This window comes from Tubulanus polymorphus, chromosome 11, assembly GCF_964204645.1.
Source record: "Tubulanus polymorphus chromosome 11, tnTubPoly1.2, whole genome shotgun sequence".
NCBI lineage: Eukaryota > Metazoa > Nemertea > Palaeonemertea > Tubulaniformes > Tubulanidae > Tubulanus > Tubulanus polymorphus.
This window is the reverse complement of record NC_134035.1, coordinates 8,811,595-8,824,662: the sequence shown is the minus strand read 5'-3', so window position 1 is coordinate 8,824,662 and position 13,068 is coordinate 8,811,595. Positions and strand designations below refer to the sequence as shown.

The 13,068-nt window shown below is 42.5% G+C and overlaps 1 protein-coding gene across 1 annotated transcript in view; it reads right to left on the bottom strand.

Annotated features, from left to right (window-relative positions):
• LOC141913095 (CD9 antigen-like) overlaps positions 1–13,068 on the bottom strand; it is a 46,677-nt gene that overhangs the window by 31,061 nt on the left and 2,548 nt on the right. The window contains exon 2 of the mRNA XM_074804548.1: positions 550–750. Within this exon, the coding sequence (XP_074660649.1) occupies positions 550–750 (201 nt within the window). The remainder of the gene's footprint in view (positions 1–549; positions 751–13,068) is intronic.

The following is a 13,068-nucleotide window of genomic DNA, read 5'->3' as shown; positions in this document are numbered from 1 at the left end:
GTTAGCACGTTTGCTGTCTGATATAGGACAAGCTGTATAACCACTGGCCAAGTGGACTAGTTCTATTGGTCTACTGGTTAGCATGCTTGCTGTCTACATTCAAGACCCGGGTTTGATCCCCGGTGAGTGCGCGTAATTTCACTATCAGTTATCTGGTGCCTGATATAGGACAAGCTGTATAACCACTGGCCAAGTGGACTAGTTCTTTCGGTCTGCTGGTTAGCACGTTTGCTGTCTGATATAGGACAAGCTGTATAACCACTGGCCAAGTGGACTAGTTCTATTGGTCTGCTGGTTAGCACACTTGCTGTCTACATTCGAGACCCAGGTTCGATCCCCGGTGAGTGCGCGTAATTTCACTATCAGTTATCTGGTGCCTGATATAGGACAAGCGGTATAACCACTGGCCAAGTGGACTAGTTCTATTGGTCTGCTGGTTAGCACGTTTGCTGTCTCCGTACGAGACCCGGGTTCGATCCCCGGTGAGTGCGCGTAATTTCACCGTCACTTCTGAGTCGTTACGCCGCGACCGACAGTGTATATACTTACAGTTCCGAGCATACAAGCAGATTCTTGGAACGCACCGCAGCAGCCGACGAAACCGACAATCGTCATTAATCCACCGGCACCAATTAAAACGTATGTACCGATATAATAGATCTGTAATCCGTCGAGAGCGTTGACGAACTGCATCGTCTGCGGATCCAGACGTAACCACACTCCGACGCTGAGCACCATTAAACCGATCAACTGAAACGAAAAACAAAAACAAACAATGTATTTATCGATATATCAATCAACGCGACGTAGAGCTCAGCTCCTTTGTACGATCACCTCTTCCGGGATCTCGAGGATATCTATGCCTACTTTCTATAATAGCCATTACCAGGGGCGGAACCACGGGGGACTTGTGAGACTTGTATAAGTCCATCGAATCTTTTTGAGCGTCCTATTTCAAGATAAAAACCTACTACGTACAATTAAAAGAATTTTAAAATCGAGAAATTATTTCTAAAATGTAATAATAAACATGACATTTGAGATCATCGTCAGGTGTTTATTACATTTTAGCGACAAATTCTCGATTTTAGAATTCTTTTCATTGTACATAGTGGGTTTTTATCTTATTATCCGTTCACCACGTTTGAGTGTGGTTATTGTACTATATTGTCCCATTTCAATTTGTCAACAAAGATTATTGGTGCATTTCAGTGCAGGAGTAATAATATTGCCTTTTTACTCATCAAAGTGCCCTTTCGGGATCAAAACAAGTAAAAATAAGCCTCTGGATCTGCGGGGAGGGGGCTGCTCAATTTTCGAAGATTGCAAAGGCAATGTCTGGTGACGTCACAAGAGTCGTATAGATCAACGGTTACTCTATTGCTTAGCGTCATTCTTAAATGTAATACGAATAGGAGAATAATAAATTTCTCTACACGCAGTATGAGATCGCGGGACTAACGACTCCCGACGAACGCCTTTCAGTCATCAATTATAGTCTCATCGGATGATGCAGCAGCCTCGGCAGCAGCGGCGGCGGTGATACGTTGCGCTGTTCTCTCCGGCGCGCGCTGCGAGATGTACACCGTTACAACCTGGATACGCGAGATATGCTCGATATCGCGGCTGATGAATTCTAATCAGGTCGGCGCTCCCGCGGGGCGATAAGTCATCCGAACGGTCGATGTACGTACGTATACGTCTCGAACGGCAGACGTGTAGCGAACACCTCGCGCGCCCCCCCCCCCCCCCCCGGTTTCGAACAGCTCTCCGCGTACGAGGTGTCCGCGTTTGCGACTTCGCATTTATTTCCGTCCAATCGCGAATAATCGAATACGTGACCGTTAAGGTAGCGTGTGTAACCAGAACTGTCGCGCATAGCGGGGGATATCAATAGATAATAGAAAAAAATACGCTCGACAAAGTTTTTCCAATCTGTCGGCGGGAATATGATAATAATTGATATTTATATAGCCAATGAATCTGTTACGATACAGTTTGATCGCTTCCGTTTATGCCCCTATTATTACCACTAGTCAGTCTATATCTGTAACTGTGTATCAGTCATCTCTCCCTGTAGAGAAGTGACATTGGTTTTATTACCCCTTCTGTAACTGTGTTTCAAGCCAGGTCCTATTTGCTCCTGGGTGGGGATAGGCAATGAGGATATGTGTCTTGCCCAAGGACCTGGCTTTGGTCAGAGACGAATGCTCTAACACACTAACACATACCACTTCACAAATAATGAACTAAGAACTAACAGTCACTGCACTGTGGGTACGACTAACAGTCGCCGCACTGTGGGTACGACTAACAGTCGCCGCACTGTGGGTTCCACTAACAATTGCCGCACTGTGGGTTCGACTAACACTCGCTGTACTGTGGGTTCGACTAACAGTCGCCGCACTGTGGGTTCGACTAACAGTCACGGCACAATGGGTTCGACTAACAGTTGCCGCACTGTGGGTTCGACTAACAGTCGCTGTACTGTGGGTTCGACTAACACTCGCTGTACTGTGGGTTCGACTAACAGTCGCCGCACTGTGGGTTCGACTAACACTCGCTGTACTGTGGGTTCGACTAACAGTCGCTGCACTGTGGGTTCGACTACCAGTCACGGCACAATGGGTTCGACTAACAGTTGCCGCACTGTGGGTTCGACTAACAGTCGCTGTACTGTGGGTTCGACTAACACTCGCTGTACTGTGGGTTCGACTAACAGTCGCCGCACTGTGGGTTCGACTAACAGTCACTGCACTGTGGGTACGACTAACAGTCGCCGCACTGTGGATTCGACTAACAGTCACGGCACAATGGGTTCGACTAACAGTTGCCGCACTGTGGGTTCGACTAACAGTCGCCGCACTGTGGGTTCGACTAACACTCGCTGTACTGTGGGTACGACTAACACTCGCCGCACTGTGGGTACGACTAACAGTTGCCGCACTGTGGGTTCGACTAACAGTCACGGCACAGTGGGTTCCACTAACAGTCACGGCACTGTGGGTTCCACTAACACTCGCTGTACTGTGGGTATGACTAACACTCGCCGCACTGTGGGTATGACTAACAGTCGCCGCACTGTGGGTTCGACCAACAGTTGCCGCACTGTGGGTTCGACTAACAGTCACGGCACAGTGGGTTCGACTAACACTCGCTGTACTGTGGGTTCGACTAACAGTCGCCGCACTGTGGGTTCGACTAACAGTCGCCGCACTGTGGGTTCGACTAACACTCGCTGCACTGTGGGTTCGACTAACAGTCGCTGTACTGTGGGTTCGACAAACAGTCGCTGCACTGTGGGTTCGACTAACAGTCGCCGCACTGTGGGTTCGACTAACAGTCGCCGCACTGTGGGTTCGACTAACACTCGCTGCACTGTGGGTTCGACTAACAGTCGCTGTACTGTGGGTTCGACAAACAGTCGCTGCACTGTGGGTTCGACTAACAGTCGCCGCACTGTGGGTTCGACTAACAGTCGCTGCACTGTGGGTTCGACTAACAGTCGCCGCACTGTGGGTTCGACTAACAGTCGCTGAACTGTGGGTTCGACTAACAGTCGCTGCACTGTGGGTTCGACTAACAGTCGCTGTACTGTGGGTTTGGATATTCATCTGAAATATTCATAGCAGGCGTAATTCTGTTAGGACGGTGATTTTCAGAGCCCTGCAGCACTATAGTCTATATCACTCTCTCTCTCTCTCTAGGCAGTGAAAGACTTAGCTCTTAGAGAATGCAATCTCAATCTAATACTCGTCTCGTCTTGTCGTTACCGAAATGAGGCGATGATGTAATTTGTCGCGAAGTGACAGGAAGAGTCATAATTCCGGCGTAAAACCTTATAAATGACTTTCATTACGAAACGTCGTCGACTAAGCGTAATACGCTCGAAACTGTCGACGAAAGTTTATCGCCGAAAACGCCGAAAAACGTTCCGCGCGGCGTTTTATTGGCTTCCGCGTCGGGGATCGTTTTAATTATTTCACGAGATTCGCGATCGACGAACGGTCATTCGCAGCGGAGACTGATGAAAAAGTTGAACGAGATGACGGTCAATTTTAAATATGACTCGTGAAACGCGGAATCGTGAAATGGGATTACCATGTTTACGGAAATGCGGCAACGATGTTTGACTAAATTAGATTTTGATTCTATTAACCCTTTTACGGTCAGGCCGCTCAATCCAACTACAATATCTATATCGATGTATAATGGAAGCACTGAAATATTACGTCGAAGTGGCTGTAGATACCCTGCATACCCGACATAATAATGCCTGATTGGATTCCTGATTCATACAACCCTGTGACGGCCATCCAACTGACGGTCATCGAAATCAAAGCAATGTTCAATGACATATGATTGAAGTCTGAAAGGTTTCCTCGAGCTAAACTACTGGACCCAGTTTTATAGACTGGTATTATCTTTAACGCGGGGGTTAACTCAATTGAAAATGAATCATAAGTTAGCCCCCGGGTTAAAGTTAATACCAGTCCATAAAACCGGGCCCCGGGTTTTCAACTATACCCTAATAGTCATCTTCAGTCGTTATTCTCGAGGACGACTATCGGGATATAGTCGTCGAAACGTCGAATCGAACTCCCGATTATAGTTCAAGGAAACCGTTCAGAATTGTTTCATATCCACAGCAAACATTGATTCGTCATTTCAAAGGTTTAAAAGTCGATCATCTTTCGAACTTATAACGAGAAAGGTTTAAAACCGTTTTTTTTAGTTCGTGTAGGATGTTTATTGTAGATAAGATCACACAGACTGCACCAATAAAACTACAAGTTTTGAAATATCTACGGGGTAAATATTTACTGTATACATGAATGTAGATTTAATGATGTTGACTTGTTGTTACTGGTACCTAATAATTGAGTGGGGACTAGGAGTGGGGACGGTCGGTCGGTCGGTGGGGTTAAAAATGATTCAAATTACTGCTGTAGATGAAGTGGGGGGAGGGGGGTGGGGTTTATGAGGGAATAGTGTCGATACCGGTTGATCACCTGTAAACACTAGAAAAGCATTCTCCGGTACTGGAACCGACTTCAAAGCTCTGATTGAGAGGGTAAACGGTAAACATCACTGTGGCGACCATTAACACCAACACCTTCTCTATTATTCATCATTAGCTTCTCCAGTTCGAACCACTTTTACCAAGAGATACAAAACAATACGACGTGAAAAACAATAACCGAATAATACCGAATAATAATATAATCTCGATATCTGAATGAGAAATGAGCTTATAGTTTTACAATAACTATAGTCTGTTTACGTCCATTTTTTAACGTTTAAATGGATAAATTTCGGATGATTTGATCTTTTTTCCCACGTGACGAATCAAGAAAAGGTCAAGTCCCGAGATGAATGAGCTTTTAATGGATTTATTAACATAACACCGCAATTGACTCTAGACTCAGCGTAATCCAAGTTTCAAAAATTTTTAGCAGAAAAATCCGACACGAACCTTTCGAACGTTTTGAAATTGTTTTTTTTACCCGCCGGGTCGATGAAAGGAGGTATAGTCTCGTTATTCTGAGAATAGAGGTAATAATTCTAATGATTATTTCGTCGAGCGAAGCTATCGAACGCAGTCGCCGCCGTCGCTGTACTCACCCGGTACATATGGGAAAAACGCAGGTGACAATGTTCCTAGGGAAAAACATAGAGAGAGAGACAGAGAGAGAAGAGAGAGGAGAGAGAGGGGAGAGAGAGAGAGGGGCGGAAGGAGATGTGCTGGAGGTAAAACAATTCTGCCGAGAGACAGATGAAATGGAATGCCCATCTGTCCGTGCGCACATATACACAGTCAGTTTTCTCCACAACAGGTTTTAGCGGAGCGGCCAACCCTTTCATTTTTTACATCCACCCCACTGAAAATCAGCTACTCCTTTTCGAATACCTACTGCCCCTACCGGAGAGGATGTCAATATTCGATCAATGCTGATAACTGCTTTTAAATCCATTGAGCTAAATGTGAAAAACACAAGATTAAACGAAAATAAAGGTTGAATTTTCTGTATTTTTTAGGCGGATCGATAGCCTTATTACTTCAGCAACCAAAATGTCATAGACTGAATAATGAATACATCCCCTTTAGAATTCCAGCATATGAAGAACACTGATATCCGGCGTTCAAGCATTCGGTGTATAAATCGACAACACAAATAATACACTCATTAACGAAGTCTGCAGAAGAAAAAAAACCTCGTCCAATTAAAACAACAGCTAATGACACGCGGATAACGAATGTCTTCGGCTATATGAACCGATGCATAATCGACGCGACACTAATCATATGCAATTATTTAGCTGAGCATAGAAATAATGAGGAAATTCATATATACCTGGATCTTGTAAACACAGGACCCGTATCTAGAGTTATTGGTTGTATTTGAGGCTTTGAAATTCCCATTATTTCATTTCATTTCAGAGACCATTTCTATAACCCATGCCCGCAGAAGCCGCAATCACATGGAGACGATTTGGCCCGGGCCGTGCCCTGAGACAAATGTGGCCCGTGCCTGATTAGAGAGCGCGTTCACATGTAAACCACTCATTCAAATGCTCAAACAAGGTGAGCCATTTCCAGAACCTGTAGCAATGCAAACGCAATCATTTGGTCCCTGCTAAAATTTGGCTCGGGCGGCCTGGTGCAACGTTTTTGGTCAGGCCATATTTGGCATTTGGCTCGGGCCTGGTCTGATGTTTTGGGTCAGGCTATATTTGGTACAGGCCAAAAATGGATATAGTTGTGGATTAACTTGAAATTAGTTCTGATGATTTGAACTCCAGACCCAGCAACGCGGTAAAACAGAATCCGAACAAGTACACGTTATATCGTTGAACTCGTGAATGATGTTGTTCTGTGTGGGCACAAATGGATAAGCATGATTGTATCGATTCGATACTCCGCGTGCACGTCTCACTAACTTCATCAATTACCAGTAAAAAAAAAAACCAACTCGGAAGAAATTCCAACTTGAATTCATCGAGCGATCATAATCAATAAATCAATCGCTGATTTCAGTTTGTTCGTGGTCTACGCAGTTCAGTGTATTCTCATTCTGAATCAACCTCAAATCTGTCACTGGAAACTGCTACGATTGTCAACGGCAAACAGTTTCAATAGACTTAATAACCCTTTCAGTACGTCTACAGATTAATAGATGGCAGCACCTGTCAAACATAATGAGCATCTACACCACAGTGCGGTGTATTGATGTTTAGTTGTTAATCTATATTAAAAGATGGCAGCACCTGCCAAACATATTAGTAACTAACCATGCCGCGGTGTAAAAATACTAAAGCCATACACCCAATATTCAACACACTGGGGGTGGAATTTCTAAACATTTTCAATTTATCTCCAGCACTTTTGGGTATTAATAATTATTCATCACTGAAAGGTTTTAACTGACCCTACGTGTAGTTTCATGAAAAAGTTTAAAATAAAAACAGAAGTAACTGTGACTAAACAAATAAACAGGAGTTTGACTGAAGCGGACCTTCTGTATGGTATGTACAGCAATTTTACTGATTTTTGATAATAAGCATTAGCCTATGTGGATAGGAAGAGGGTACCTTTTCATTCAGCTCCGTAGCATGAAACTGTATTCATCAAAAGGCAAAAAGTGCAAAACAGATATAAGTAGGTCAGGCACGATGCAGGCATCAGGTTTCAATTCTGCATTCGGTTTATGATTTTTCATCCGAGAATTCGCTCGTATTCGATAAACTGTGTAAGGATTTAGAATAGATTCGTTTCGAAATTCGATTTTCTCTGGAAACGAAACACGAATTCTCGTCGTCATCGTTTAAGAATCAATCATCGCGCAGCCAGTCGGTCGGTCGGGCGCCGCCGTCAACGATCAACGACGCGTCCTAATCTACCGTCTCTTCGTTTCGTGAAAAATAAATCATAGAATGAAAAACAGTTCGATCACCGCGCTCTGGATATACAGGTAGAGGGAAGGCAGGGGGGAGGGGAGGCAGGGGAGGGGAGAGAGGTGACAGGTCTAGCGCCGTAACTGTGATAAATATAGCCACTATACAGTCTGGATATTGAATATCTATAACAAATCACCAATTAATTATATAGATGTATATTTGAGCTATTACAGCAGTATAAAGCTATGTACTAACCACAAAGGGCAGGTTCCAGTCAAAGACTTAGACTTAAGACCGATATAAGACAATTTTAGTTCTATAGCCATATCTAACGTACGCCCAGATTAAAGACTTATGTGGTAAACCACTCTTATAAATAATATATATATATATATATATATATATATACAGGCTCACGGGGTTAGTGTGTATTTCCTGAATAATAATCAGTTACTATACATCGTTTCACCGAATTCAGTCGTTCATCGTTTCTTTTCTGTTGAGGATCGTTTCAAGTGATGATCGCCGCAACTTAAGACCATTTTCGGTCTGAAGTCTGGACTATGGAACCGGCCCCAAAATCAACTGGGGCCAAGTATCTTATCACCGTTAAGTGAAACTTTTGACCCCAGGGGGCGGCTTCATATTTGAGATCTACGTCCGAAAGTGGTATTTTAAATCTTAAGACTGGTCTTCAGCTGTTAGATTAGCTACAGAACTAAAATGGTCTTAGACTAGTCTAAGCCATGACTATGGAACTGGCCTCAGGGTTAAAACATTGAGAATGAACTAATTCGACTATTTGGACACTGTGGAATTAAGGGGGTTAATTCATCAGCCCGTTGTAGTTCGGTGGCACTCTCTCTCTACCCTCAATCGCGATCAACAAATTCGCAGGTATTATAACCGCGCCAGCCTATAATAAACATTAGCCTCGGCTGTCATTATTGCAAAATGAGAAATTTTGTAACGACTAATTTATAGAACAGATGTAGCATAATTGTCATAGTCAATTACGACTGCTATTAATCAATGTTGACAAGTAATATGTTCAGTACGGTTGTTCGAGCGAGCGATAGATTGAAAGCCTGTCTGCCTATTCCCCGGATAGTGAAGGTAAGATGTACTAGATACACAGATTTGTGGCAGGAACCCTACAGATCAGATATTCCTGGATTTTAAGTTTTGAAGGAGAAAATTTCAAATTTCTAGAGAATGTCTGCATCGCTTTCATATCCCAATTACCGTAGACTCAAACTAAATCGATAATGTTTATCTAGGTAAACCGTAATTCAGTGGTTTTGTAAGCAAATTTCTATCCTTAACCCTTTCAGTGCTGACTAATTAATATATTGTTCCTATAGTGCTGGAGATAATTTGAAAGTTTTTAAAAATTCCAACCTAGTGTGTTGAATAACGGGAATACCACTTTAGTGCGGTGTATCGTTAGTTTCTAGTATTTCACTATGTTTAACAGGTGCTGTCATTTTTCAAGAGAGATAGGCCTAATTACAAATTACTAATTACATCAATACACCGCTCTGCGGTGTACTAGCAAAATCTATCACTGATTTATACACCGCACTGCAGTGTAGGCACACTGAAAGGGTTAAAGGGTAACTGACAGATATTTTATTCTCGCATAACATCCTTGGAAAAAATATATATAGAACACGGATTTGTAAAAGTTTTTTGCTCTAAAAGTCATATATCTAGACTAGGTTTCTTATTCAGTAACTGACTAGTTGGTTCCAACTGTATCGATTTAGTCGAAGTTTACTGTACAACCATAAACATTTCTAATTGCCTATCTATCAAAAAATTGAAGGAGTTTTTGGCATTTCGCCTGAATTAAAGCAGTTTCAAGCATCTCTAAAAGCATTTTCCATTCAGAAGGAGTTTTAAAGGAATCAAGGAGCCACAATAGGGACCCTGTCAGTTCGTTTAGGCAGAAGATTGGAAGCCTGTCTGGTCTATTCCCCAGATGGCGTCGCGGAAAGTAAGAAGGACCAGATGTGTACACAGATTTGTGGTGGAATTATAAACACTAAAACCTCGTCTCATCGAATTAACATCGAGATATCATCCGTCTGTACGCGACGACGACAGGCGTCTTAATCGAAAATCAATACCTGTTCATTATACGGTACGAACCCAATGGCAATCATAACGTATTGCGCAATCTACGAACGATAAACCTCGTTTGTATTGATGAGACGATATTTCGAGCGATTTGGTTTCGCTATTCAACGGTTTTCCGATAGTTTTTCGATTAAAAAAAAAGAAGAGGAAGATATCTGCTTCTCCATCTCGCCGGAAAGAGACACGATTTGAAAACCGTTTCACGAAATATTTGCGTAATTCGTCGTCCATTAACAACTCGATTCAGCGAGTACGATCTCCCGATTCAAGATCCTCAATATTATCAGTATCCCGCCATTCAAAGTTTGGTATCCCTTTGACTTGTGAGACTTGTGCAAGTCCATCAAATATTTTGAATGATCTATTCATTTTGTCAACTAAGATTATGATTGATGCATTGCAGTGCAGGAGGACACCAGTTGCCTGTTGGGACATCACAGTGCCCTTTCAGGATGTCGCAAGTCCTTCAAAACTGGCCTCTCAGTGCGGGATTACACATGATGCCTTTTTCAACATCAAAGTGTCCTTTTGGAATGTGACAAGTTCTACAAAACAGGTCTTTGGATCCGCCACTGGTATCCCAGTTTTCAATCGAGAAAACATAGGAAAGAATCGAATTAAACATCTTCTTATGGTGAGATCATACAGCAGAACCCGCTTAATTTCGGATCATATGCGACCAACAAAATTCATCCCGTTTACGGGAAATCCGGATTAAAATTCATTTTCTTGTATATATTGATGATCAACTGGGCCCAGTTTCACAAAAAGGTTTAACTCAAATTTTTGGTGTGATTGCAATTGGTTACGTCATGTTATCAATGAGGACAACAATTCAAACTTAACCGTTCTAGGCTTAAACTAGTTCGTGAAACTGGGCCCTGGTCTGCATATATTGTCCAGATTAGACTGAAATCCGGATTAAGCCAGTTTAACTTTATACCAACAAAAAATCTAGTACCAATCAACAACTATTCGAACACGGTTCAGGATTCATTCTCAATGTTTTTAGGCAGAAGATAATTAACCACTAGTCAAATATCTTCACTCAGTAATTTAGATTGTGTGTAATTAGTTATCTTTGTATTGTAATTATCTTGTCACTCAGTAATTTGAAATTGTTTGTAATTAGCTTTGTCTTATTCTATATAAATACCAGTATGATATGTAAATTTAATCACTTGCGCTATGCCTGAAGAGGGGATAATGTAACTCCCGAAAACGTTCGCTATAATAAATATATGTTACTCATTAGAAATGAGATTTGTACTGTTTTTGCTGCTATGGATTTTGAATTATCTAGACACTCTACCTAAGATTAACTTTCAAAGTGTTCTACTTTACGCCTAGTACCCTCGGGATACCGCAAATTGTCGTTTATTGATAGAATCGTTACAAATAACACCGTTTATCATATCTACAACGAAAATGAAATATCAGTCAATAATTCAGCAACGCGCGGTCGTAACGCGCGACCATTTTCTGGTCTTAATACGTATGAAATTCGATTAGGAGTGATGAGCGAGTGAGTAATGAGTTACCGAACGCCGTCGCGCAATCTTACATCCATTTACGACTCTATGAGCAACGCAACATCGATATATATCACAATTCACGAGATTACAACTGTTCATCTTAGATTACCAATAACACTGTCTTATTTCACGGGCGAGTCTAATCTGGGTTGCTGCTGCGTTAGTTTCAGAGTTATCTCGAGGGCGTGATGACAAATTGCTAGTATTATTCATCGCCTCCCCCCCTGTTTGTGTATGTTTTTTCAAGGTTTCGTCCTTGTCTGGTTGGATTGTGTAGTAAGTGTGATTGTAATAACGCTCGCGCGCGACGATGGCACCATGCAGCAGTAACACGCTGAATCATCATCCCGAAGAGTGTCGGGTTCTGTGTCACCACTAGCTGCAGCGGCATTGATGATAATCAATAGTCGCTCACAAAGACGATTTGTATCGGCGCGAAACAAAGATATCGTTGTACGGCGTGACCCGGCGTTGCGCTGTAGGAGAGTCTCGCTATTGTATCTGAATGCGCGCGGCTATTGTCTTAATCAACCCGGAATGGCGGTGTGAATATCCCTCGCGTCTCTTTATTGCTTTCGTTTTATAACTCCGTCGCATTTATTATTTAGACTCATTATTTCGAAACCCCGTTCGACGTTAACAGAAGTATATCCGTTGGGCAAGTCATCCGTTGAGAGACCGGAGACGACGCGTTCGTTTCGTGGTCTGTATATCCGAAATATCGCCGCACCAAACCCAAAAATCAAAATCGAACTGGGATAGCAAACTTTGACGCTGCAGGATAGGCCTACAGGGTGTAAGTCACTTTTATTTGACTAGCTTATCCCCGACTATTCCCTGACATGCATGTTGTTTTCTCTGACTTGAAGAATGCAATCAATTAACACAGTCAAATACATAAGACGCAGACGGAAACTGTTTGATTTTACGCGCGATCTAGCGATCTCAACATATTTCCATGACATTTCCCAGATTTTTAGCTTTTTCACAAAATTCACTGACTTTTTAAAGAAAAGAAAATTCCCCTATTTCCCTGCCTTATTAAAGAAAAGAAATTCCCTGACTATTTCCCTGATTTTTCAAAGATAAGAAAATTCCCAGACTTTTTAAAGATGAAATGAAAATTCCCTTTTTTCCTGGCTTTTTCGAAGGAAATATATTTCCCTGACTTTTTAAAGAAAAGAAAATTCCCCTGACTATTTCCTGGCTTTTTCGAAGGAAATATATTTCCCTGACTTTTCTCTGATTGACAGGTGTAAGTGGCCAACCTGATGGAGCATTTTTCGTACCCTGATAAGATACTCTATAGAAATCGAGCCGCGTAATCAGTATCTAACCGAGACATACGGTCTGCGATCATTTTTGTCGATTCACGATGGGTTTTTTTTTTCTCGCCGCGACGATCTCCGGCGTATAATCCGGCGCGGTAAGTGGATTCATCGATTGTTGCGAGCGCGGCGGGTTCACCGGAGAACTCTGGCAGGTCATCAAA